This window comes from Myotis nattereri (assembly GCF_964212035.1).
Source record: "Myotis nattereri genome assembly, chromosome: 21".
NCBI lineage: Eukaryota > Metazoa > Chordata > Mammalia > Chiroptera > Vespertilionidae > Myotis > Myotis nattereri.
This window is the reverse complement of record NC_138097.1, coordinates 16,797,551-16,824,692: the sequence shown is the minus strand read 5'-3', so window position 1 is coordinate 16,824,692 and position 27,142 is coordinate 16,797,551. Positions and strand designations below refer to the sequence as shown.

Genomic DNA, 27,142 nt, shown 5'->3' with positions numbered 1-27,142 from the left:
TTGCTGGCTCGGTGGGTCCCCGGCAGGGGGCGTGCAGGAGGCAGCCCATTCATGTTTCCCTCTCACATGGATGTTACTCTCTCTCTAAAAATCAATTTTCAAATACTTAAAAAAACAAATACATTGCTGTTCTTTAATGGGGAGGGGGAAGTGTAAAGCATAGAGGGAGGTTGGCAATGTATTATGCATGTTCCCACCTAATACAAGTATGTGCATCGCACCCCTGAGACCATTACCCGAACGCAGATCATAAAAGACGCAAGTTCAAGTTCGCGCGACGGGCGGGCGTCAGATTCGGCTCCAGGTGCCCCCGGGAGAAAGAGACGCGGCTCGGGGAGGGGAAAATGGTGATGGTTTTCCACCCTGGCATTTCCGGGGGCATTCCCAAGATTTAGCGCAAGGCACAGACAAATCGCCACCACCCTCCCGGCCATTTCACAAAAGCCGGGCACCCCCAGGTCCCCCCCACCGTTTCCCCCCTCCCCGGCACGACCTCGCCGACACCCAGCCTGGAGGGCAAGGGGATCAGGGGGGCAGCCTGGCTTCGCTCCCAAGAGGCTGCCCCCTCCAGCTCTCCAGCCACGGGACGCCCTTCCAGAAGGAGGGGTGCAGCTTTGCAATCCCGTCCCACCACGGCGGTCCTCATTCCAGAATGCAAGCAAAAAAAATAAGAAAAACAACCGGCGGTAGGATTGGTGGGGGGGAGGGGGTAGGGGGTGGCGGGGGCGGGGGGTGGGAAGAGTCCCTAATTGGCAGGGCGTGGCGGCCATAGCGCTGTGGCTGCGCCATCTAGCGGCGCCGCGAGGAAGCGCACGCCAGTGCCGCGCCGGGGCAGACAGGAGCAGACGTGGCCACTTGGCCATTGGGGACAGGATCAACTCAACTTCATTCATTCGTTATTTATTGAATGCATTTAATGAATTAATTTATCTCTATCTATCTACCTATCTATTCATCTATCTATTTATTTAAAAATATACTTTTGAGCCCTAACCGGTTTGGCTCAGTGGATAGAGTGTCGTCCTAGGTTCGATTCTGGTCAAGGGCATGTACCTTGGTTGCGGGCACATCCCCAGTGGGAGGTGTGCTGGAGGCAGCTGATCTGTTTCTAGCTCTCTATCCCTCTCCCTTCCTCTCTGTAAAAAATCAATAAAATATATATATTTTTAAAAAAATATATTTTTATTGATTTCAGAGAGGAAGGGAGAGGGAGAGATAGACACATCAATGATTAGAGAGAGAATCATGGATCAGCTGCCTCCTGCATACACCCTACTGGGGACTGAGCCCACAACCCGGGCCTGTGCCCTGACTGGGAATCGAACGGTGACCTCCTGGTTCATGGGTCGATGCTCAAACACTGAGCTACACCGGCCGGTCTGGACTAAGTGCTCCCCGAAATGCCCCACTCAGGCTAAATTCAGTGGAGCACCTGTCATCTTGTTCTGAAGTTATTTTGTTGTTTCTCCTCTCCCAAAGATATTTTTTCATTGATTTTTTAGAGAGAGTGGTAGGGAGGAGGAGAGACACAGAAAGAGAAACATCGATGTGCGAGAGACACATCGATGGGTTGCCCCCCACACGCACCCCAACCGGGCTAGGAATCGAACTTGCAACCCAGGTACATACCCTTGACCGGGAATCGAACCTGCGACCCTTTGGTCCACGGGCCGGCACTCTAACCACTGAGCGAAACTGGCTAGGGCTATTCTTAAGGGATTGATTCTACTTTATCATAAGCCGTTTTGTACCGAAGGTCTAAGAAAGAGAAAGGTCAGTCATAACTTAAAGTGGATTTGGTCCTTAAAAAAACACACACACACATAACATTTCTCAAATATCCAACTGTATTTTATTGTGGTTGCGTTGTTAACACAGTCTGCAGTTAGGGTCGGAGTTCCCAGGCCAATAGATTTTTTTTAAAACCGTACCATAGGAGTAAACCTTCGAAGGAGTGACATCTAAGCCTATATAGATTTCCATTTCTAAATACAGTATATTACAGAAGGTTAAATATACCACCTCTGTTTACTTACAACTATAAAAAGATACATTAACTATATCAATTATAAATAATGTCCCGTTTCATATTAAAGGCATTATTATTGTACAATGACAGAATAAGAACCCTCTAATGTATTCCTATCAAGGTTAGTGTCTATAATTACTTAAGATAAAAATCCTGAAAATTCAGTGTATGCGTTAAGTCCTGATTTCACAAGGTACTGACAGTGTAAGTGGTGAGAACTAACTGGTGCTGAGGCGACAGTGAATGGTGGATTGCAGATTTTTGGAAAAAATGCTAAGCCTGGCCCAGCCAGCGTGGCTCAGGGGTTGAGTGCCGACCTATGAACCATGAGGTCACGGTTCTATTCCCGGTCAGGGCACCTGCCCGGGTTCACCCTCCATCCCCAATAGGGGGGTGTGCAGGAGGTAGCCGATCCATGATTCTCTCTCATCATTGATGTCTCTCTCTCTCTCCCCCTCTCCCTTCCTCTCTGAGATTAAAAAAATAAAAATAAAAAAAAGGACTCTATAGGACTCTACAAAACCAGGGCTGTGTTAGAACAGCAGCCTGTGGAGTTGTGAATGTTTTGCACATCAAACTGGGGGAAAGGAACATTAGCTCAACCACTAATCCAAGTGACGGAAACACATCCTTTGTCAAATTGAGTTATGGCCCTGCTTGGGGGACATGCGGGACGTCCTGACGCTCGGATTTGCTCTGCTGTTGTACGCGTCAGGACATTGGACCGGTCACAGGGACGGGGACCCCAGCCGTGGTGTTTGGGCTGCTGATTCAGTCCTAGTCCAAAGGCAGGAAGACTTACGCCCCTTCACACCCAAGACCTTCAGCGACCTTCTAGGGGACCTGCTTCCCAATAGCGCCCCCTTGTGGATTCTTGCAATTCTGTTTGTTTGGGTGTTTTTTGTTTTTTTGTTTGTTTTTTTTTAACTTAGTACTATTCCTTTCCATATAAAAGGTAGGAGGGGCTTGTGAATGGGAGGCACAGGTACATGGGAGGGACCCCCAGACACAGGGCCAGGTTTCTAGAACATTCAGGGATGTTCCTCCCAAATTCTTCCTGGAGTAGAGCCAGCAAAGCATTTTGAAGCGACTGCCGGAGACTTCACCCACCACTTCCTGTTGGCACGCCCTGAGCTTCCTCACCCTCCCAGGGGACCCGGTTGAAAAGAGAAGCAGGTGCCCCAGCCGGTGTGACTCAGTGGATAGAGCATCGGCCTGGGGACCCAAGGGTCCCGGGTTCGATTCCAGTCAAGGGCACGTATCTCGGTGGCAGGCTCCTCCCCAGCCCGGCACGTGCAGGAGGCAACCCATCGATGTGTTTCTCGTGCATCGATGTTTCTCTCTGTCTTTCCCTGCTCTCTCCCACTCTCCCTAAAAATCAATGGAAAAAGATCCTCCGGTGACGATTAGAAAAAAAAAGAAAGAAAGAAAAGCTCCACAGCGCCACCTCCAGGCAGAACTGCAATTCTACCCCCCAACATACTGGTCAATGCAACAGGAATGAGGAGGAAATGAGACTCTCTCCCACCCATCCAGTGGACGTAAGGTCTCCAGGAGAGAGAGGGCCAGGGAGCGAGCAGGGTCGCTCTCTCTCCGGCAGGTTGGATGGATGGGCCACATTCAGACGTCGGAGGACAGAGCCCGCCTTCCCCTCAGGGGTCCTTGTCGTCCAGTTTGATGGTGACTGTTTTCACTTCGGTGTATTCTGACAGCGCGTACTCGCCTCTGTGGGCACACGGGAGAGGGAGAGAGAGGGAGAGAGAGAGAGAGAGAGAGAGAGAGAGAGAGAGAGAGAGAGAGAAACATCCATGATGAGAGAGGATCATGGGTCGGCCGCCTCCTGCAAGCCTCCTATTGGGGATCGAGCCCACAACCCCGGCATGGGCCCTGACCCGGAATCGGCCCTTTGGGGTTAGCTCGGCTTTTTTGAGGCTATGCTCAGTGGTTAAAACATCGGCTCCCAGACCAAAGTGTCCCGGGTTCGAGTCCTAGTCAAGGCCCCATCCCCGGCCCTGGTCGGGGCACATGGAAGAGGCAACCAATCGATGTGTCCCTCTCACATCCATGTTTCTCTCTCTGTCTCTCCCCATCCCTTCCACTCGCTCTTAAAAAAAAAAATCCATGGGGAGGGGGGGTGCGGAGAAATCAATGGAAAAATATCCTTGGGTGAGGATTAACAACAACAAAATAAAAAATAAATTGAAAAAGCACCTTGAAGAAAGAGAAATGACAGGCTTCTTCTTAAGACCAGCCGAGGCACAGGCCCCGGAGGGCCCGTGGGTGGGCGGCAAATTGCCAGCCCAGCCCGGGCGACGGGGCCGGGGAAAACCATGGAATTCACCGAGCTGGGTGCCAGCGGGAAAAGGGGAACTTCTTGCAACATGAAGACATTCACTGGAGACAGCGGAACACGGAAATCGGTTTTCAAGTCTGTGTCCAGGCTCCTTGTGAATTGTGGCCGAGGACTTTATCAAAAGCCTTGGGAAATATGTGCCAAGGGTCAGAAACATAGACATGTGGTCCAGCCGGCGTGGCTCCGCCGTTGAGCGTTGACCTATGAGCCAGGAGGTCACGGTTCGATTCCCAGTCAGGGCACATGCCCTGGTTGTACCCTCGATCCCCTGTAGGGGGCGTGCAGGAGGCAGCCGACCCATGATTCTCATCATTCATGTTTCTCTCTCTCTCTCTCCCTCTCCCTACCTCTCTGCAATCAATTAAAAAATATATTTTTAGAAATAAATAGAGAAATAATAAGTGACCGACATGACCCACCGGACAGGCAGAAACAGGCGTGGAGGGACAGGGGCACTTACAATTCTCGGCCGTTTCCCGACATTTTAAAGCCACCGAACGGAGCCTGCGCATAGATGGCGTTGTAGCAGTTGATCCTGGAGAGAGAAGGAGACGATGTTCATGATTACCCGGAGGGGACCCGCCTGGATTTTGCACGTCCCGGCTGTGAGTTTTAATCACGGAGACGGTGTGCTTTTAATGTCCGCCTTCTATGCTTCCCGGCAGAAACTGAGATTTGAATATTCCTGGCATAAAGCTTTTCGCTTATTTTTTTTTCCTCCAACAATTCAGGAAATGAATAAACATTTAAGAAATTAAAAAAAAAAAAGATTTCAGAGAGAGGGCTGTGTGACCCTGGGCAGGTCACTACACCTCTCTGAGCCTACATGTCCTCAGGTAGGAAATGGAGAAAATAATGGTACCTATTTCACAGATGGCGGTTGTGAGGATCCAGCAAAGTAAAGACAGAGCTTGGCCCATAATATATGCCTGTGATTTGATGAGTCATGAAGCCAGCCTGCCAGCTGCCCAGGACCCCGAACCATCCCCCAAAACACCCCCCAACACTCACCAGACAGTGCCAGACTCCAAGGCGGAAGCCAGCTTCAGGGCTTTGTCCAAGTTCTTCGTGAATACAGCCGCCGTGAGCCCATATTCCAGGCTGTTGGCTCTTCTGATCACTTCTTCGATCGTTTTGAACTTCAGGATCGGCTGCACCGGCCCAAAAATCTATAACCGATGGCAAGAATGGCGGTGGCTCAGTGGTTGAGTGCCCAACTATGAACCAGGAGGTCACGGTTGGTTCGATTCCCGGGCAGGGCACATGCCCGTGTTGCACCCTCGACCCCCAGTAGGGGGCGCGCAGGAGGCAGCCGATTCGTGACTCCCTCTCATCACTGATGTTTCTCTCTCTCTCTCCACCCCTCCCTTCCTCTCTGAAATCAATAAAAAAAATATATTAAAAAAAAGAAAAGGCCCCCCCCCCGCCAGATATCTGGGGTCGCTGAGCCTCTGAGAAGACCCCCGGCAGTCCCTCCCCTCAGCTCAGCACCAGGTCCCTGGGCCGTCGCTCTTCCTGCAGCCCCCAGTACCTCCTCTTTGGCGATCCGCATGGTGTCTGTGACCTCCGAGAAGACGGTGGGCTTGATGAAGAGCCCCCGGTCTTCCATGGCCGAGCCCCCACATTCCAGCCTGGCTCCCTCCTTCTTGCCGCTCTCGATGAGCGCGAGGATTTTGTCGAACTGGTTTTGGTCAATCTGCAAAGCACGACAGGAAGAAACGTCAGGCTTTTGGGTTGTTGTTGTTCTTAAATATGTTTTTGTTGATTTCAGAGAGGCAGGGAGAGGGAGAGAGAGAGAGAGAGAAACATCCATGATGAGAGAGAATCACGGATCGGCTGCCTCCTGCACGCCCCCTACTGGGGATCCAGCCCGCAACCCGGGCCTGTGCCCTGACCGGGAATCGAACCGTGACCTCCTGGTTCATAGATCGATGCTCAACCACTGAGCAACACCAGCCGGACAAAGCTTTTCACTTTATAGGGAAGGAATGACAAGGGGACAAGGAAGGGAAGGAGAATTATGGCATAGAGGAGTCAAAATCCAGAAACCAAACATAAAACAACAAATCCACACATAAAAACAAACACCGATAAACTTGAGTATGTAAAAAAAAAAAAAAAAGCCGAAACCGGTTTGGCTCAGCGGATAGAGCGTCGGCCTGCGGACTGAAAGGTCCCAGGTTCGATTCCGGTCAAGGGCATGTACCTGGGTTGCGGGCACATCCCCAGTAGGAGATGTGCAGGAGGCAGCTGATCGATGTTTCTCTCTCATCGATGTTTCTAACTCTCTATCTCTCTCCCTTCCTCTCTGTAAAAAATCAATAAAATATATTAAAAAAAAAAAAAAAGAAGCAACAACATCCCAAGCAAAGTCAAAGGGCAAAATGAAGCGGGAAAGTTTATCAGGTCACATCACAGAGACAGAGCTGGTCTTTCTCGTCCAGGAAGCGTTCTTAGAAGCAGGGAGAAACACGGTGAGCGACCCCACAGCGCCTCACGCTCGCACGGCTGATGGAACAGGACACGCAAACGGCTGCGAACACTTGATCAGACGTCCGGCCTCACTCACGATAAGAGATACGCGCACATGAAAGCCAGGCGGGTTGCCAAGCGAGATAGCACGCTTAACTATCAGACGGGCGGAATGCCAAAGCCTGGTAATGAGGCTGCAGGTTGGTAGGAGCAGGGGGTTGATACGTCCTCTCTGAAGGTGATTTGGCAATGCTTGCAGAAATGATAAAGGTGGCCCAGCCAGTGAGCTCATCCATCGACCCATGAACCAGGAGGTCGCCGGTTCGATTCCCGCTCAGGGCACATGCCTGGGTTGTGGGCTCCATCCCCAGCAGGGGGCGTGCAGGAGGCAGCCGATCCATGATTCTCTCTCATCATGGATTTTCTCTCTCTCTGTCCCTCTCTGAAATCAATAAAAAGTATATTTAAAAAATAAAATACTGGGGGGGGAAAGGGAGAGGGGGCAAGTTGGAGATATCTGTAATACTACCAACAATAAAAACTAAAAAACTAAAAATAAATAAAATAAAATATGCATAAAATAAAATAATTTTTTTTAAAGCCCCTTAAAAATACAACCTTGGACGCCCCCCATTAGGGGGCGTGCAGGAGGCAGCCAATCAATGATTCTCTCTCATCATGGATGTTTCTCTGTCTCTCTCCTCCTCTCTGAAATCAATAACAATATATTTAAAAAAATAAAAAAATAACGTGTTTGGTGCCCTGAAATTTTCAAAAGAGCCTTCAATGACTCCCATTTTCCAGTCGAGGCAACTGAGGTTTGGAAGGAGCTTGTGACTTTCATAACGTCTCCCATGGAGCCACACGCATGCTCGACCCCCAGCCTCCTGCGAACACACGGGCACCCATGCGGTGGGCGGGGGGCGAGCGGGCGAGTCCTGCCACATGATTTGAAACCTCGCGGCGGGGCCGGACTTTGGCTCCAGGCACAGCAGCTGCAGCCGAGGCCCACTTCCATAATGCATGGCACGCCAGGCTGCCCTCTGAAATATTTATCCACGGCCCGGCCCGGCCCGCGTCACTGGTGAGAAAGCGATACAGGACGTGCCCTTTAAAGAGGTTATAAAACCCTGTGCCTATGATCATTTTCATCCTGTCCTTGGCTGCCCCAACCAGGCCCCCCCCCGGAGCTCTCCGCACTGGCGTTTCGTGGTTTCTTTTTAATTATTTACTTTAAATATATTTTTATTGATTTCAGAGAGGGAGAGAGAGAGAGAAACATCAATGAGGAGAGAGAATCATGGATCGGCTGCCTCCTGCACACCCCCTACTGGGGATCGAGCCTGCATCCTGGGCATGTGCCCTGACTGGGAATCGAACCGTGACCTCCTGGTTTCTAGGTCGATGCTCAACCACTGAGCCACACTGGCTGGGCTGGAATACTCTCAACGATAAAGATTTAATTAAAAAAAGAAAACCATTCAGTGGGAAGGCACGTCAGCGCCCCTCAAGGCTCCAGGAGGGACCCGGGGGTCACCCAGCACAGAGCGGCCGAACCAGGGCCAGAGGGGCTGCCCGACATGCACCCCGGGTTCCCACACATCAGTAGGTTACCTGGGGCCCGTGTTCCGTCCTGGCGTCGAAGGGGTCCCCGACGGGCCGCTTCCTGGCGCGCTCCACGCTCCTCCTGACGAACTCGGGGTACACTTGCTCTTCCACGAACACCCTGGAGGCGGCCGTGCAGCACTGGCCTTGGTTGAAGAATATTCCCTGGTGGGCGCACTCCACGGCCAAGTCCACTGGAGGGCGAGGCAGCACGGGCAGCGGGCAGCGGGGGCAGAGGAAGCAATCAAGTCGTTAGGGGAGGACTGGCCACAGCTGCAGCTCTACCCACACAGGAACACAGGCTCCCGGACGGACTTCAGAAATTAATTTCGTTCCCAGCATTTCCCCAAACGCACGGGGGAGAGGACACATTTTGGGGTCGGCTGAGTTTGGAGTTGAAGAGTTTCCCCCCCCCTGCAGGACTTGTCAGTGTGTTTACTACGCGGATCAGCGCAGAGAATGGTCCCAGGTCCTGTTTCATTTGCTCAGGGACCCATCCTTCCCCCCCACCCCCTTTTTAAAAAAGATATCTTTATTGATTTCAGAGAGGAAGGGAGAGGGAGACAGACAGAGGAACATCCATGATGAGAGAGAATCATGGATCGGTTGCTTCCTGCACACCCTCTACTGGAGATGGAGCCCACAACCCGGGCATGTGCCCTGACCGGGAATTGAACCGTGACCTCCTGGTTCTGAGCCACGCCGGCTGGGCGGGACTAATGTCCTTTGGAATAACATCTGCTAAGTACGGATGCAGCCTCGTTAGCAAGAACTTTGAAAGGAGCCCAGATTTTGCGCCTTCTGCGACAGAAGGGTCCTATTAGGGAACAGAGCCCCATGCGGGACTTGGAAGAGTTAGAGAGGAGAGAAAGCATGGGTTCTGCCTGGCAGGGCCTGAACCTGAACTGCAGAGCTGAGCTGGCATTGAATTAAAACCAGGAACGGCCGGGACAGTGTGGCTCAGTGGTTGAGCCTCAACCTATGAACCAGGAGGTCACGGTTTGATTCCTGGTCAGGGCACATGCCTGCGTTTCGGGCTTGATCCCAAGTGTAGAGGGCATGCAGGAGGTAGCCGATCCATGATTCGCTCTCATCATGGATGTTTCTCTCTCTCTCTCTCTGAAATCAATAAAAAAAAAATATTTTTTAAAAGGGCCTTTGTCCAAAATAACTCATTCATTTCTTGCTGGGAGCCGGGGCGGGGCCGCCGTGGCAGGGAACAGCGACATGTTCTCGTTGATATCATGCCTGGGATGCCAGCTGCGCCAGGATTTAATTTTGTGGCCTGGCACTGCCCACGGGAAGAGGAGATGGCTATGTCGGGTGTTTACGATCCTCGTCCGACCGACCGCCAAACAGGAGTCTTGTGTTTTCATTGTTGTTTGCTTCCCTGGGACGAAAAGAGGGGGAGCTGCGGGGCAGATGGGGTATCCAGCAATGGCGGCACTCAGCCAAATGGGAGTCCTGGCTCTTTAAGACGGGGCGTTTGGAGCTCTGAGGGTGGGTCACAGTGGGGCCACACCCACACACGGTTCCCAAAACCATTAGCAAGCTGCTGCTGATGCTTCCACAAGGGAACACCAAGTCCAGAACAACATAAACAGTCCATTTCCACAGGCCTCTGTCCCAGGGAAAGCCAGCTTCCGGGAGAGGACATGCTATCAGTCATTCACACCTTAGTGAGAAATAGTGTTTGTCTCAGGGCTATTTGCAATTCCAACCTTCATCTGCATGTGCAATGGAAGGCTTTGTTCCTCAAGAAAGGAATTTCTGGCCCTAATGGGCAGGGCAGGAGGCTGTTCTTTGCAAGACATAAATATGACCCTAAGGGGCAGGAATGAGAGAATGATGAATGCCTAGGAGTGGGACACACCTGCCCTGTTCCTCCTCCTCTTACCCCAGCCCCAGTCCAGCTCAGGGGCCTGAGCATCTGGAGAAGAAACTGGCCTTGTTCTCATGGCTCCCACTCCCCGGGGCTGGGAAGGTCAACTTGACCTTGAAGGGCAGAATCAGGCAGCCCACTGGTGACCACCTGGGCATGCCTCCCTCCCATGGAGCTTGCTTTTTTTTTTTTTTTTTTAAATATCTTTATTGATTTCAGAGAGGAAGGGAGAGAGAGAAACATCCATGATGAGAGAGAATCATGAATCAGCCGCCTCCTGCACGCCCCCTACTGGGGATCGAGCCGCAACCTGGTCATGTGCCCTGACCGGGAATGGAATAGTTACCTCCTGGTTCCTAGGTCGATGCTCAACCACTGAGCCACACCGGCCGGGCGTCCAATGGAACTTGCGTTTCATCTCCATCTATTTAGGTGAGCAGGGCCCAAAGTGGAAACGCACCCCCAGTGTGTGCCTGTGCCTGTGCGTGCGTGTGTGTCCCCCTTGGCTCTGAGTTTGGTCCAGGAAGCCTGGAGACACCCCCGAGCCCCCTAAGGCGCAGGGAGAGACTCACGGTCGGCGTCGGCACACACGATACAGGGGTTCTTCCCCCCGAGTTCCAGCGTCACCCTCTTCAGGTTGCTGTGAGACGCGGCCTCTTTAACCAGCTTGCCAACCTTCCGGATGAAAAAAACAAACAAACGAAAAAACAAACAAACCCGGACCGGATGGAACCTTGGACGTGGCCAGATGTGGCCCAAGTACATGTGCGTCACCCTCCCTCCCTCGGCCGCTCCCAGCACCCTGAGATGCTGGCCTGGCCGGAACCCCTGGCCCAGCTGCTCCATTTACAGGGCGGAGCTGGAGCCTGGAGGCCCAGCGATTCGCTCCCCCCCACACCCCAACCCCCGCACCCCAAACCCCCGCCCCCTCCAGCCACACAGCCAGACAGGGGAGGAGCTGGCCACCCCTCTGAGAAAGGGCTCCCGGGGGCATGGGGGCAGCTGCTCTACCCCTCAGACCCTTCTATTAGACTCTGGTAGAAGCTGAGGGAGCCCCTGATATTTAGGGAATTTGGGGGGCTGCTCTTCAGGATGAGGGTCAGTTCTATGGATGCGGAATCTCGGAGGGAAGGCAGGGAGGGTGGCGGGTGGGTGGGAGGTGATCAACCAAAGACCTTGTGTGTGTAGCCCGGCCGGCGTGGCTCAGTGATTGAGCGTCGACCTATGAACCGGGAGGTCCGGGTTCGATTCCCGTCCAGGGCACGTACCTCGGTTGCAGGCTCAATCCCCGGCCCCGGTCAGGGCCCGGGAGGGAGGCAACCAATTGACGTGTCTCTCTCACATCCACGTTCCTCTCTCTCTCTCTGTCTCTCCCCCTCCCTGCCACTCTCTCTGGAAAGCGATGGGAAAATATCCTCGGGTGAGGATTAACAACAACAAAAAAATGAGGCAGGGCTGGGCTCCCCCAGGGCTGGGGCTGCTCCCCCAAACGAGGTGTGGGTGCATTTTATTTTATTTTAATTAAACAATTTTTTTTTATTGCTGAGAATCATTGATCGAATGCCTACTGGGGATGGAGCCGGAAACCCGGGCATGTGCCCTGACTGGGAATCGAACCGGAGACCTCTTGGTTGATGGGTCGACGCTCAGCCACCGAGCCACACCAGCCGGGCTGTTATCTACCTTTTAACCTTAACTACGACACTGTTTGTCCTATGGATGTTTCACATTTTTATTTTATCTTATCTAGCCATCCTTTCTGCCAGGGCTGGCTCCTGGGTTACGTTCAGGATTTATTTCGTTTGGAAACTGGCCCAGTGACTTTGGAAGACTGACTGTCCGCGTACTGAAACGCGGTCCGGGTCAGAAGGAACACAAGTCACAGGCCGGCCCCTCCCAGGAACAGGGCAGAGGTCTCCAGCCCCCCCGTCCCCCCCCCCGCCCCCCCGCCACCCCCCCCCCCCCGGTCCACGGCCGGCGAGGGGGCTACCTCTATGGACCCGGTGAACGCGATCTTGCTGATCCGAGGGTGGGAGGACATGGCGGCTCCCACGGTGGGCCCGAATCCGGGCACGATGTTCACCACGCCAGGAGGGAAGCCGACCTAGGAGGAGACCCAGAGGGCACTGAAGGAAGGCCAGGGGCCGGCGTCCACCATGCACCCACGCTTGGGCCCAGAGGGTCGTGGCTGAGCGATGTCCCCAAGCAGAGAGGCATCCCCATTGCACGGTCTGGGCCTGGGTCAGCCATCCACCCCAGGACCCAAACCCGGTCGGCCAGGGGGCCAGGTGAGGTGCACACGCCTCCTTCCGAGCAGCATTTTTCACCCTAAATGGGCCTCTGAGCACAAAGAGTGGTGGCCTGCTCGGCCGGCGTGGCTCTGTGGTTGAGCATCGACCTATGAACCAGGAGGTCACGGTTCAATTCCCGGTCGGGGCACATGCCTGGGTTGTGGGTTTCATCCCCACTAAGGGGAGTGCAGGAGGCAGCCGATCCATGATTCTCTCTCATCATGGATGTTTCTCTCTCCCTCTCTCCTTCTCCCTTCCTCTCTGAAATCAATAAAAATATATTTTTTGTAAAAAAAAGGTCGTGCATCTGATCCTTAGCTTGGTGGAAGTGACATGAGGGAACCTTCTCTCCCTTTGCAACATGGACACTGGGGACAGAGTAATGGAGCCATGTTGCCTGGTGTGACAGGAGAGAGGTGTCCCTTGGGCCGCCTGTTTCCCTGAATGGTGGTTGCCTGGGGAGCGAATCATCACGGGTGAGCCTGGCTGAGTGACAGCTACTTAGGGGAACTGCCCAGATGACCCCACAAATGCCAGGCCCTAACCTCTGACTATTCAGTTCCCTCCCAGGTGACTCTCCTGCAAATTCTTTAGAGAAAACACTTGCTCCTAAAGTAGGTTTGAGCCCATCATGCCAGGTACATCTTCTCATGTGGGTCAGTGGGAGGAGCGGAATTGCTCCTAGCAGATCAGTGGGAGGAGCGGAATTGCTTCTTGCGGGTCAGTGACCACTGGCAGGAGAGAGAACGAACGGGCTCTTGCCAAGTGAAACAGGCGTCACCCCCTTCCCACTCGCGGTCGAGCCGGCTCTGCTGTCACACACGGCCCAGCTCGGCCGGGCAGTTTTATCTCGCGCTGGCGGCCTGCTCCCTGGGAGTGGGCATGTGACCGAGAACACACAATATTTTCCTTTTGGACGGCTCACCTCTTTGATCAGAGAGCCGAGGTAGAGGGCGGTGAGGGGCGTCTGTTCGGCCGGCTTCACGACGATGGTGTTGCCACAGCACAGAGCCGGCGCCAACTTCCACACCAGCATCAGCAGAGGGAAGTTCCACTGCAACAGGGCACAGGGGAACGTGGCGGACCCGGACCCACCCGCTACCCTGCTCCATGGAGGACACTTGCTTTGGGGCTTAACGGGTAACATAGGAGTTTGCAATGATCAGAATAGCATTCCAGCCTGGTGCTTCCTACGTGCATTCTGGGGGAGGCTGACAGTTACTCTTTGGTAGAAGGGATTCCACGGTGCGTGCACTGCCTCCTCCCCTCGGAGGTTTACGTACAATGACATCAGCACCTTAAAGGCTCTGAGAAGTCCTGCAGGAGTTGTGGGCTTGATCCCCAGTGTGGGGCGTGCAGGAGGCAGCCAATCAGTGATTCTCTCTCATCATTGCTGTTTCTATCTCTCCCTCTCCCTTCCTCTCTGAAATCAATAAAAATATATTTTAAAAAACAACAATAAAACCCCAAAACCAAAAGCCTTGGTTCTAACGGGCCCATGGGAGCAGCAGGGGGAAACCCTGTACTTACAGGAGTGATGGCCCCACACACACCTATGGGCTCATGCCGGGTGAAACACACAACGTTGTCATCTGCGAGAGAGGTGACATGGGGGAGAGGATGACACGTGAATCTAGACCAGTGGGTTCTCAACCTTCCTAATGCCGCGACCCTTTAATACGCTTCCTCATGTTGTGGGGACACCCAATTTCATTGTTACAAATTGAACATCATTAAAGCAGTGTGATTCATCACGAAAACAATATGTGATTATATATGTGTTTTCCGATGGTCTTAGGCGACCCCTGAGAAAGGGTCGTTCGACCCCCAAAGGGGTCACGACCCACAGGTTGAGAACCGCTGACCGAGATGAAGAATTTCAAGGAGGAACAAGACAGGGCAGTAACCCAGAAGCCCACGAAGGTGTCAGTTCTGAGTCTGGCCTATGACACAAAGAGGCGGTGTTCAACTCCATTCCAAAAGCAAAAATTCCGGCCTGGCCGGTGTGGCTCAGTGGTTAAGCGCTGACCTACGAACCAGGAGGTCACGGTTCGATTCCCGGTCAGGGGCACATGCCCAGGTTGCAGGCTCGATCCCCAGTAGCGGGTGTGCAGGAGGCAGCCGATCCAGGAGTCTCTCTCATCATGGATGTTTCTCTCTCTCCCTCTCCCTTCCTCCCTGAAAGCAATAAAAAATATTATTTTTTTAAAAAAAGCAGAATTCCTTAGTGGCAGGATGGGGGGGACAGGGAAAATGGCCAGAGGCCCGCAGAGGAAGGGAAAGACAGGGCCCCCCCAAAGACTCCATTGGAGGCCCAGCAGCCCGCGTCGGCTCACCTGTGGGGATGGTCCGGCCCTGGATCTTGTCTGCCCACCCTGCAAAGTAGCGGAGGGTTTTGATGCAGCCCTCCAGGTCGATGAAAAAGGCGTGAAGGAACGGCTTGCCCGTGTCCATGGTCTCCAGGGTCTGCAAGGACCAGACATGAGCCTCAGACATCCTCCTCCTTACGTGCCAGGTGGTGAAGAACAGGGGTTGGGCCGTGGGGGGCGGGGGGGGCGGCGAGGTGGGGGGCAGGGAGTTAGGGTCCCCCATCACTGATCTCCACACCTCCCAGTGCTCTGTGTCCCTTAGAGGGCAAGACACCGCATTTACAAAAAGACCCGTTCCGACGGTCAGGATGGTTTTTCCTTTTATTATTTTTAAAATATTTTAAATTATACTATTTGTTTCTTTTTTTTTTATCCTCACCAAAGGATATTTTTTCCGTTGGTTTATAGAGAGAGTGGAAGGGAGAGGGAGAGACAGAGAGAAACACTGATGTGAGAGAGACACATCGACCGGTTGCCCCTCGTATGCGCCCGGCCAGGGCCAGGAGCCTGCAACCGAGGTACGTGCCTTTGACCGGAATCGAACTCAGGACCCTTCGGTCTGTAGGCCGACGCTCTATCTGCTGAGCCAAACTGGCTAGGGCCCCTTTTCTTCTTTCTTCTTTTTAAAAAAATATGTTTTTATTGCCCGACCAGCAAGGCTCGGTGGTTGAGCGTCAGCCTAGGAACCAGGAGGTTGCGGTTTGATTTCCGATCAGGGCACGTGCCCGGGTTGTGGGCTCCATCCCCAGTAGGAGGCGTGCAGGAGGCGGCCGATCCATGATTCTCTCTCATCATTGATGCTTCTCTCTCTCTCTCTCTCTCTCTCTCTCTCTCTCTCCTTTCCTCTCTGAAAAATATGTTTAAAAAAATGTTTTTATTTATTTTAGAGGGGCACGTGCAGGAGGCAACCAGTTTGTCTCTCTCTTATTAATGCTTCTCTCTGTCTTTCCCTCTCTCTAAAAATCAATGGGAAAATATTAGAGAGAGAGAGAGAGGGAGGGAGGGAGGGAGGGAGGACACAGTTTCCTCCTTCGTGGCCCAGCTGACCGACCAGCGTGCAGTGGACAGAGCGAGGGACGGAGCCCAGAAGGGTCGGGCCACCAGCACAAAGACAACGGCCCCTCCCTGGGCGGCAAGGCCGGACGCATCCTGGAAGGGAGCGGGCTCGCCCTGGCCCTCGGTGCTGAGGGAGGCCATTACGGGGGGGGAGATGGCGGCTCCTCAATGGCGGGGATTCTTTCCTATTTCCAGCCGGGGTCTCAGAGGCCCCCTTTGTCCCTCAGACAAGCAGCCCCAGTTGAGCCCAGGGCGGCAACTGCCCGCCACCCGACTCTGCAGGAAGTGGCCGCCCCGACCCATAGCCCAGGGCTGCATTCTCCTTTTAGGGCCGCTGAGCGAGAGGAGAATGATCTATAAAGGAAGAAAGGCCGGTGCGGCTCAGTGGTTGAGCATCGACCTAGGAACCTGCGGTCACAGTTCCATTCCCGGTCAGGGCACAGGCCCGGGTTGTGGGCTCCATCCCCAGTGTGGGGCGTGCAGGAGGCAGCCGATCCATGAGTCTCTCTCATCATGGATGCTTCTCTCCCTCTCCCTCTCCCTTCCTTTCTGAAATCAATAAAAATTATATTAAAAAAAGAAAACCACACACACACACAAACCTGAATTTACACCCTGGCCAGTTTGCTCCGTGGTTAGAGCGTCAGCCCAAAGACGGAAAGGTCTCGGGTTTGATTCCCGGTCAAGGGCACGTACCGGGGTTGTGAGTTCGTGCCCCGTCCCCCCCGTCAGGGCGCATGGGGGAGGCAACCAGTCCACGTGTCTCTCTCACATCAACGTTTCCCTCTCTCGGTCTCTCCCCCGCCCTCCCTGCCACTCTCTCTAACGATCCATGGAAAAAAGAAATGCCCTCGGGGGAAGGATTAACAACAATAGCAACAACAAAGACATAAAAACCGAATGTGCCAATCGCGGTCGTGTCGCTTTCATGATGTGGCCAAGCGCGGGCTCTTATGATCCCGTGGGCACCGCGGTCCCGACGGCAGCGGTGACTGGCAGACAATGGGGGGGGGCGGGGAGAGGCCTCCGGGGAGTGGGGGGGAAGGTGGCCCTGCGGTCCCCGCTCCCCACGATGACACTGACACTGAGGACAGGACGGGCGGGGAGGGGTGCCCGGGGCTCCCAGTCCACACACGCATTGCAGACGGGTGAGCTCACCGCCCGCCACGGGGGGAACAGAGCTGTGTTTGACAAAGCCAGTTTGGCAGCTGAGCCCGGAGGCTGGCTGTCTTTGCAGGAAGAGCCACGCTGACCCGGGAGGGAGCTGCCCTCGCTGGGATTCGGGGCAAGCACGAGGGCCAGGGAGGGAGGGAGGGAGGGAGGGAGGAGAGCTCAGGTCCCCGGGCGATGTACCCCGTGTTCCCCCAACCAGGAGCAATTGCAGCGTCCTGGCTGCGTGAGGGATGGAGTGCTCGTTCCTCCATCAGATCAGGAAAGGCAAGAACCACCCGGCCGGTGTGGCTCAGTGGTTGAGCGTCGACCTGTGAACCAGGAGGTCACGGTTCGATTTCCGGTCAGGGCACAGGCCCGGGTTATACCCTCAATCCCCAGTAGGGGGCGTGCAGGAGGCAGCCGAGCCATGATTCTCTCTCATCATGGTTGTTTCTCTTCCTCTCCCTCTCCCTTCCTCTCTGAAATCAATAAAAATAAATAAAAAGTAAAAGAGCTGAGCTGCCCCTCATGGGCGTGTACTCACGGCCAGGACCGCGCGGTCCCTCTCCACCAGGTCGGCCAGCTGGTGCAGCAGGCGGCCTCGGTTTAGGGCGTCCAGCCGGCGCCACGGGGAGCCCCTCTGGAAGGCGGCGTGTGCGGCCTCCACGGCCTTGTCCACGTCGGGCTGAGTGGCCAAAACAAGAGAGAGCGTGTCAGCTCGCGACGACACTGCAGTTCGGGACGGAGGGCAGCAGAGCCCTGCTTCCCGCACATGACAGACGAAGGAGGGGGTGGCTGGGGGCTTTCAAGGGATAATTTTCTTTTTTATATCTTCAGTCTTTCTCTTTCCTTTTTTTTTTTTTTTAACACAATAACCTTTAAAAAAAACTATATATATAAAAAGCTAAATGTCGGTCCAACTGGTAGCTATGACGCGCACTGACCACCAGGGGGCAGATGCTCATCGCAGGAGCTGCCGAGCGGCGGTGACTGGGCAGTGGCGGTTCTCGGGTGATGCACCCCAGAACCAGAGAGGAGGGAGCCCGATTCCTCGCGGGGCTGCGTGATTCCACCTTCGGCCCTGGGTTATGTTGTTGCTGGGGCTCTGTCGGCCCCGAATCTGGTTTACGGCATACGTGTGTTTGCGTTCCACACCCTGTGTGACAGCAACTTTGCAGAGTGGCCTCTCGCACTCTGGGACCCCTTGGGGGATATCAGAGAGCTGGTTTCGGCCCGATCCCCGCCGGCCAGGCCAGGCCAAGGGGCCCACCTGCCAGAGGGACCCCGCTCACTCCACAGACACCCTTCAAGCCATGGCGATGCCCCAGGTGCGGCTGGCAGGGGAGGGACCATGGGAGGTTGGCTCCAGGGCGTGTCTGGCCCTTCTCTCTCGCCCAGTCCTGCCCTGCTGGCCACCTTCTAATAAATTTCCTTTCAATGTGCACGAATCCGTGCACCGGGTCACTAGTATTATCATAATGAGCTAATTATAATATGTTACATGATCACATGAGTTCCTCGTAGAAAAGAAACCTGGCAATTACAATGCTCTAGGGAGAGATCCCTCAATACCTGCAGGTTGGACTCATGGATGAAAACCTTCCCTTTCGCAACATGAGGAGGCTGCAGACATCCTCCCAGATGGGGAAACGTCTGTGGCCCCTGATCCCTAACTGACCCCATTCTGGGCCCTGCGTCCGAGAAGCAGTGAACCCAGGTCCTACCCAAGAGGGGACCAGTCCCATCTCACACCTGAGCTGACCCCCCTCCTCATCCTTCCGCCTCCGGAACTGAGGTACCTGGGGTTGCGCGGGGCACACCCACCTTATCGCCTTCCTCCACCTCGCAGATTTGTTCCAGCGTTGAAGGGTTGTAGGTGGCGAACTTTTTCCCGCTGGTGGACTCGTGCCATTCGTTGTTGATGAACACCTACCCAAGAAAGGAAGGTGTAACTTTTTAGGCTTCCGTCAATCATCTAAGGACAAGGCAACCTTTCTTTTTTCTTTTTTTTCTAAAGAACTGTTTACCCACCTTCAGAGAGAGAGGTAGGGAGAGAAACATCTGTGATATGAGAGGGGCAACCTGGATTGGCTGCCTCCTGCACGCCCCGTTCTGGGGATCGAGCCCACAACCCAGGCACCTTCCCTGACTGGGAATCGAACCGGTGACCCCCTGGTGCACGGGACGATGCCCAACCAACTGAGCCACACTGGCCAGGACCAAGTCTCATGTTCAGAGAATTAATTTTGTCATAAGAAAGCAAAAAATATTCAAAAAATTTTCTAAAATCTTCTCTATTTTTGAAGCAATAGCATGGATCATAGAGTTATATCTGAGTTATATCTGAGTTATATCTGAGTTATATCTATATATATAAAAGCCCAAGCAACCATCTGACCATTCGATCAGTAGCTATGATGTGCACTGACCACCAGGGGGCAGGTGCTCAACATACAGGCATGGAAACATGGAACAGACTGATGAATCTCAGAGGGAAGGGGGGAGGGAGGAGGGCGGGAAGAGATTAACCAAAGACCTTATATGCATATTAGAGGCCCGGTGCACGGATTTGTGCACTGGTGGGGTTCCTTGGCCTGGCCTGCGGGGATCAGGACAAAACCAGCAGTCTGACATCCCCCGGGGGGTCCCGGATTGCGAAAGGGGTCCCGGATTGCCAGTTTGGCTCAGCGGAGAGAGCATCGGCCTGTGGACCAAAGGGTCCCGGGTTCGATTCTGATCAAGGGCACGGACCTCGGTTGCAGGCTCCACCCCGGCCTGGGCCCTGGTCAGGGCGAGTGCAGGAGGCAACCCATCGATGTGTGTCTCTCACATCAAGGTCTCTCTCTGTCTTTTCCTCTCTCTCCCACTCTCTCTAAACGATCAATGGAAAAATATCCTTGAGGGAAGATTAAAAAAAAAATACAGAGGCCAGCTCTGGCTGGGAAGGTGGCAGAGCCCCCTACCGCCCCCCACGCACCCACGCGGTGTGGAATCCGGAGCTGCCAGCGCCCCTCGCCCGCCGGCGATGTGCCTGCCCTTCTGACTTTTGGGAGCTCAGCGCCAGGCCCCCAGGGTAAACCCGCCCTCGGACGGGGGCCAGCTTCAATTACAGCGTTATTCTTCCAGCGGAAACCGAATCCCAGAGTTGACTTTCGCCATCCAGCCGGCCCTCGCTGGGGAGCAGCGAGACATTAATAAGCCGGGGAGGGAGACGCTGGCCCGGGAGGGGCGTGCGGCCAGCAGCGGGAGAGGCCCATTTGTCGGAGGATGGAATTTCGTGGCTGAGATAATAGAGACTGTCAGCGAAAACTGCTGAATCCAGAGCTTCCCGGTATCAGTTCCAGGGGGGAGGGCGGAAAGTGAGAAGGTGGCCGCAGAGAATATACATGAAGGCGAGGGAGCGATCGGGTGTCTGTGAGACTTCACCTCCACGCGTGTTCCTGCCCCCCGAAAATCACCTGGCCGGTCGTGACATTGACCTGTAAGTCCTCTCTCTAACCAGCAACTGACTGTTTTTAAAATATATCCTTTATTGATCTCAGAGAGGAAGGGAGAGGGAGACAGAGAGAGAAACATCCATGATGAGAAAGCATCACTGATCAGCTGCCTCCTGCACGTCCCCTACTGGGGATCGAGCCCGCCACCCGGGCCTGTGCCCTGACGGGGAATCGAACCGGGACCTCCTGGTTCCTAGGTCGACGCTCCGTCGCCGGGCCATGCCAGCCGGGCTCTAACCAGCAACTTAAAAAAAAGAAAAAAAAATGCAGACGGCTCAACTCCAGCCGTATTTTTCCCATCGTGATGTTTCTAATTTAGCCACGTTTTTTTCTTGAGACTACACTCGTAAGCGATTTCCACTGTGGCTTCCAGGAGAAAGCAAAAACACAAATGGAGGAGGAGGCGGGCCGCGTGGCCAGCCTGCCAGTCTGCTGGCTGCGTTTTTTTTCTTTGCTTTTTAGTGGTTGCTCATCCTCACCCGAGGGTATTTTTTTTTTTCTCCGTTGAATTTTAGAGAGAGTGGAAGGGAGGGGGAGAGACCCAGAGAGAGAAACAGCGATGGGAGAGAGACACACCCGTTGGTCGCCTCCTGCACGCACCCCACCTGGGGCTGGATCCGCCCTGAATTTCGTCTGCAGCTCAGTATAAGCTCCCTTTACGCTTCCGTCAGATTTGTCTCATACCCACCCGCAAGCCGAGGGGAGTGACTCTGTCCTAGGCCCATTGTTCTGATTTGGGGCTCGAAACAATACAGCTGGTGCCCTGACCGGGGTTGTTCAGTGGTTAGAACGCCAGCCTGCAGACGGAAGGGTCCCAGGTTCGATTCCTGGTCAAGGGCACGTGCCTGGGTTGCCATCATCCCCGATCCTGGTATTGCGGGTGGGGGGGGGGCAGCCAATGGATACATCTCTCCCACACCGATGTTTCTCTACCTCTGCCTCTCCCCCCTCCCTCCTTCCTTCCCTTCCCTCTACCCTCTTAAAAAAAAAATCAATGGAAAAAAATATCCTCCGCGAGGATTCAAAAACCAAAAAAAAAGTGAGAAGCAAATGAAGGCGGTGGGTCGGACAAGGTCCTCCTTTTGCAAATTGGACTTCGCCCTGGGAAATGCCACCCTCGAGGCCCCGGCTCAGGCCCACCACCTCTGGCGCACCCTCCCTGGGCGAGAAGTGCCAAGAATCCGATCTGAAAAGTAACAGACCGTCGCCGGTTCACACGCTCCCCCCCACCTCCCCACGGCCCGCCTTGGGCCTCGAGGGCCTCCATGCGGGAGTTCTGCGTCCCCGCCTCTTTCTCGGGCTCTGCCGGCTGCCTCTCTGGCCTGAGGTTCCCCAGGCCTGGCTCCCCTGGCCGCCCACCCTCCGCCACACCGCACAGGCTGCGGGCCCCACAGATGCTGGGGGGAGGCCCTTGCAGGGGTGGGAGCTTGCAGAGGCCTCACCCTCCCCAGGGAAGGCGGGTACTGTGGCCTGGGAACCCCTAAGGCCTGGGAACCCCGAAGGAGCCCGCCTCTCCGTTCCCCTCCATCCCTCTTTCTCTTTTTAAATATATTTTATTGAAGGGAGAGGAAGAGAGAGATAGAAACATCCATGATGAGAGAGATTCACGGATCGGCTGCCTCCTGCACGCCCCACACTGGGGATCGAGCCCGAAACCCGGGCATGTGCCCTGACCGGGAATCGAACCGTGACCTCCTGGGTCATAGGTCGATGCTCAACCTCAGCCAGGCTAAGATGCTGCTTTCTACACGCTGGTTAGACTTGCGGAGAAAGACATAACCCTTTCATATGCAGTTGCATCCCTGATAGGACCCCCACTCATCTATGCAATTTCTGGCCTCTTTATTGTTTTTATAAAAACCCCATAAAACAAAAAATAAAATAAAACAACATCACTGCTACCGAGAGGTGAGCGCCGACAAATTCCGTGCTGGGATTTTTACCCTGAAGCTGATACCGAGAAGGAAACGACATTAAAAATGATCCCCAGCCCGGCCCGTGTGGCTCAGTGGTTGAGCGTGGACCCATGAACCAGTCCGATTCCCGGTCAGGGCACAGGCCCCGGCTGCGGGCTCGATCCCCCCTGTGGGGCGTGCAGGAGGCAGCCATCAACGATTCTCTCTCATCATGGCTGTTTCTCTCTCTCTCTCCCTCTCCCTTCCTCTCAGAAATCAATAAACATGTATTTAAAACAACAACCACAACAGAACAAACCCCGGCATTGATGGTGAGGGGCCTCTGTGCAGGAGAGAGGCCCCTGGAACACGGTTAATGTCAAAGTCATGGGTGGGGAGGCCCAGCCGACAGGAAGTGCCCAGAGACCCCACTCCGAAGGGCCTGCTTGGCGGCCCACACCGTTCCCCGCCCAACTCGAACGGGCTGAGAGGCGTAATCGCTACTTTGGAAAGTGAAATGGATGGGGGAGATTTTCTCAGTGCTGCGTCCGCTGGGGGCTACAGCTACGAAGGAATGATAAAGGGAGACCTAGGTGATGCCCAAATAAAGCCACTGCGCTCTGGGTCTGAGCCCCTTCCAAGGCCCCCCCGGCCCCCACCCAGGCCTCCAAACAGCCTCACGGCCTCTGGGGACGCGCTCCATCCAGGCCACGGGGCTCCTGGCCTCGCCTTCTCCCTGGCTGCCCGGGGCAGGTCATCTCACTGCTTAGCCGACACCCCAGCCTCCCCACGGGCTGCCTCCCAAAAAGGCAGAGAGCGCCCAGGACTGCGGGACGATGGGGCCCTGCCGCCCGCGACTCCCCAGGCCCAGATGTGAGCGCATCTGCCAACGCCAGGCCCTCTGGGCTCCTGAGCGACTTCTCCCATGAGCCTCTCCCCACTTCCCCTCGCTCCACGGGCCAGCCAGGTGCAGGCGAAGCACAGAGCTGCCTGATGTTTCTCCTTTGCTCCCGGTGGCAGGTTTCCAGAGGAGCCTGAGACCTCTCTCTCTCTCTCTCTCTTAAAAAATTAATCCTCCCCCGAGGATATTTTTCCATTGATTTTTTTCAGAGAGTGGAAGAGAGAGGCAGAGACAGAGAGAAACATCGATGTGAGAGAAACACATCCACTGGTTGCCTCCTGCACGCACCCTGACCAAGGCCCGGGCCCAGGAGGAGCCTGCAACCGAAGCACCTGGCCTTGACCGGAATCCAACTGGGACCCTTGCGTCTGCAGGCAGACGCTCTACCCACTGAGCAACACCTGCCAGGGCTCAGACCTTCTCTCTCTTCGCGTTCCCGGGCACCCTCTGCCCCTCCCGAAGGCCCACCGGTTCAGGCCGCAAAGCCCGCAGCAGAGTCGGGGGGGGGGCATAGGGAGGGGGGTGGACATCGCTCCCAAGGTCTGCACGGTTTTGAGGTTGAAAGTTTGGGAGCCCCGAGCTAGCCAGTTTGGCTCAGTGGCTAGTGTCCGCCTGTGGACTGATAGGTCCCAGCTTCGATTCCCGGTTCAGGGCATGTAGCCGGTCGCAGGCCCCATCCCCAGTGAGGGGCGCGCAGGAGGCAGCCCATCAATGATTCTCTCTCATCATGGATGTTTCTCTCTCTCCCTCTCCCTCTCTCCAATCAATAAGAACATATATATATATATATATATATATATATATTTAAAAAGTTTGAAAGCGCTGAGCGTTGCCGCCCAAGAGCCAAGCCCATCGGGGATGGGAACCGCGGGACGCCCCCTCGGGGTGCGCGGTGGACGCGCGCGCGGGACCCAGACTCCCGCCTCGGAAGCCCTGCGCCCGCAGCGGCGTCAGGAGGGCCCGGCCCGGCCCGGCCCAGGCGGGGAGGCTTCGGTCCCGAGCGCCGGGCCAATTCCGCAGAGGGCGGCTGCCCGCACGCAGCGCCTGACCCCCTCGGAGCGGACGGGGCAGCGGGGGGCTCCCGGCCCGCGCTCCTCCCCGGCCGGGTGTCCCAGCGCGCGCAGCCAGGCTGCCGTCGGACGGGCTGGGCGCCCCTCACCTTGGTGAACTTGACCTCCAGGTTGCGGATGGGGCGCGGCAGGGCCGGCGGCTTCTTGTCGGGCGGCCCGTTCTCCACCGCCCCGTTGGTGGTGGCCATGGCTCCTCCGCGCGCTCCTCCGGCCCCCGGCGCCCGCCCGAGTCCGCACCAAGGGCTCCCTCCGTCTGGGTCCCGGGCGCTGCGCGGTCTGTTCCAGGGGTGACAGCTCCGCGCGGCTTTATGGAGAGCCCCACGCCTCCCACCCGAGGGGGCCGTCTAATTGGCTGCAGGACGGGAAGGAGGGAGGGCCTGCGGGAGGGGAGGGGGCTGGCCCGCCTCACCCCACCCCGCCCGCCCGCCCGCGGCCCCTGCGGGAGCCGGGCCACACAGCCGCGCGCTCCGCCGCCCAGGCGGCTGCGCTGGAGGGAGCTCCCCGAAGCGCCACCGGATCCCGAAAGTCCCAGGGCGCGGGCAGCGGGCCAGGGCCGACCGCAGCGCCCGGCTGGCTCCCCGAAGTCGGGCGGATGCGCCCGCGGCACCTGCGCCCGCTGCCCGCCGCCGCTCTGCGCGCTCGGCCAACTTCGGTCGCTCGGTGCGCCGCGCTCGGGCCATGCGCGCCCGTCCGTCCGCCCCGGGGGGTGGGGGGTGGGGGCCTGCTCCGCGTCCGGGATCCACAGGCTGGGACGGCCGGTGGGGCGGCCGGTCGGCTGGCCAGGAATTTCCCCCGGGCCCCGGGGGCTTCGCGCGCAAAAGGCGGAGGAAAAGCGACTGGAGCCTTTGACCTCAGAGGCTCGCACCGCCCTCCAGCCCGGGGCCGCGCCGGATGCGATGATGTTGATTTTGAAAAATGCACGAATTAGACAGCATTTTTTTTTTAAAATAATGAAAAAAGAGATGCCCTGACCGGGAATCCAACCGTGAGCTCCTAGTTCCTAGGGCGATGCTCAACCACCGAGCCATGCGGGCCCTGCGGGGGGCATTTTTGAAAGCGCAACGGGAGAGGGGCAGGACGTGGCTCTGCTTCTCTTATTAAAAAAAAAAAAAAAGAAAGAAAAGAAAAAGGAAAGGAAGAAGAAGAAAGAAAGAAAGAAAGAAAGAAAGAAAGAAAGAAAGGGAAAGAGAAGTGTCCCAGCAATGCAGGGATGTGCCCCAGCTCCCATCTGAGACAGGAAGCCGGGCTCATACATGTCCTCCCTCCAGTTTTTGGACAAATGACACTGGGCCCGAACTCGGGGACAAAGCCATACTTGGCCCCTCAGTCCGTCTCCTTCCAGAAGTAATCTCAAGTGATGGGGTCCTCCCTGCTGCCCGGGGCTCCTCCCGTTTGTTTTGGGGGGTTCATGTGTCCATCTCTGCCCCTCTCTCCTTTCCGGCTGCTGGGTGTTCTGCGTAGCGGAGGAAGCATAAAAGCTTTTTGCAAACCTCTCATCAGACCCCTGCCCTCTGGCGGTGACAGGGTCCTGTGCTCCTATGGGTTATAGGTGAGGCCGGTTGGCGTGGCTCAGAGGTTGAGCACCGACCTATGAACCAGGAGGTCACGGTTCGATTCCCAGTCAGGGCACATGCCCGGGTTCCAGCCTCCATCCCCCAGGGGGCAAGCAGGAGGCAGCCGATCCATGATTCTCTCTCATCATTGATGTTTCTCTCTCTCTCCCTCTCCCTTCCTCTCTGAAATCAACACAAATATATTTTTAAAACAATATTTGAAAATGTGTAGAGGAAGCTGTTCGTGAATAACTTCTGGATGGATGGAGGGAAGGGGGCAGACAGGCTGGGCCTCCAATCTCTGCTCCCTTAGGGGGTCTCTTCGCTCCAAGGCGGTGGACAGCTGCTGGCCACTTGCTCACCGTGAAGTCAGGAACGCAGGCGGCCTCACTTCATGCTCGGACTGCAGTGCCACCTGCGGGCGCCCACACATGTGATCCTGGGGGCCGGGGACGGAGCGAGGCGCTCAGCCTAGCAGGCGGCTCCCAGAGGACCGGCCTGGCTCCAGGCTTGTCGAGACCAGCAGCTACCCCTGCTCCCGCCTGGCCACGCAGTGGGAGGGATGCAAGAGCTGCTTCTTCCCATTTTCCAGGTGAGTAAGCAGAGGCGTGTGGGTACCTGCCCCAGACATCACCCGCAAATTGGGGAACCTAGGCCAGACAGACGCGTGGGGGTGGGTGATGCAGGGCGCGGCGGCGGAGGGGGTTCTCGGACCTGCCTCTGCACCCCGCTTTCACCACAGGGAGCCCCTGTCCTGCAGCCCCAGGTTAAGGGGGCAGAGCTGAGCCCAGCGAAGGTGCAGGGACAAAATGTTAGCAGCATCCCTCCACGCTGCACCTTTAAAAAAAAAATAAACACCAGGTTAACTCTCTTTATATTTTTTATTTAAATATGCTTTTCTTGATTTTAGGGAGAGAGGAAGAGAGAGGGAGAGAGAGATAGAAACCTCAGTGATGAGAGAGAATCATGGATCGGCTGCCTCCTGCACGCCCCCCACTGGGGATCGAGCCCGCAACC

General features: G+C 55.5%; 1 protein-coding gene across 1 annotated transcript; it reads right to left on the bottom strand.

Moving 5' to 3' along the window:
* Positions 1 to 2,954: 2,954 nt before the first annotated feature.
* Positions 2,955 to 24,760, bottom strand: ALDH1A3 (aldehyde dehydrogenase 1 family member A3; the record flags this gene model as incomplete). The annotated part of the gene is made up of 13 exons (XM_081114901.1): positions 2,955 to 3,754; positions 4,843 to 4,917; positions 5,394 to 5,551; positions 5,914 to 6,078; positions 8,469 to 8,653; positions 10,914 to 11,016; positions 12,332 to 12,445; positions 13,558 to 13,686; positions 14,163 to 14,224; positions 14,969 to 15,098; positions 17,754 to 17,894; positions 19,034 to 19,138; positions 24,662 to 24,760. 13 exons carry the CDS (start codon positions 24,758 to 24,760, stop codon positions 3,682 to 3,684), a joined length of 1,539 nt encoding a protein of 512 aa, XP_080971027.1. The 3' UTR covers positions 2,955 to 3,681.
* Between the last annotated feature and the right edge of the window lie 2,382 nt (positions 24,761 to 27,142).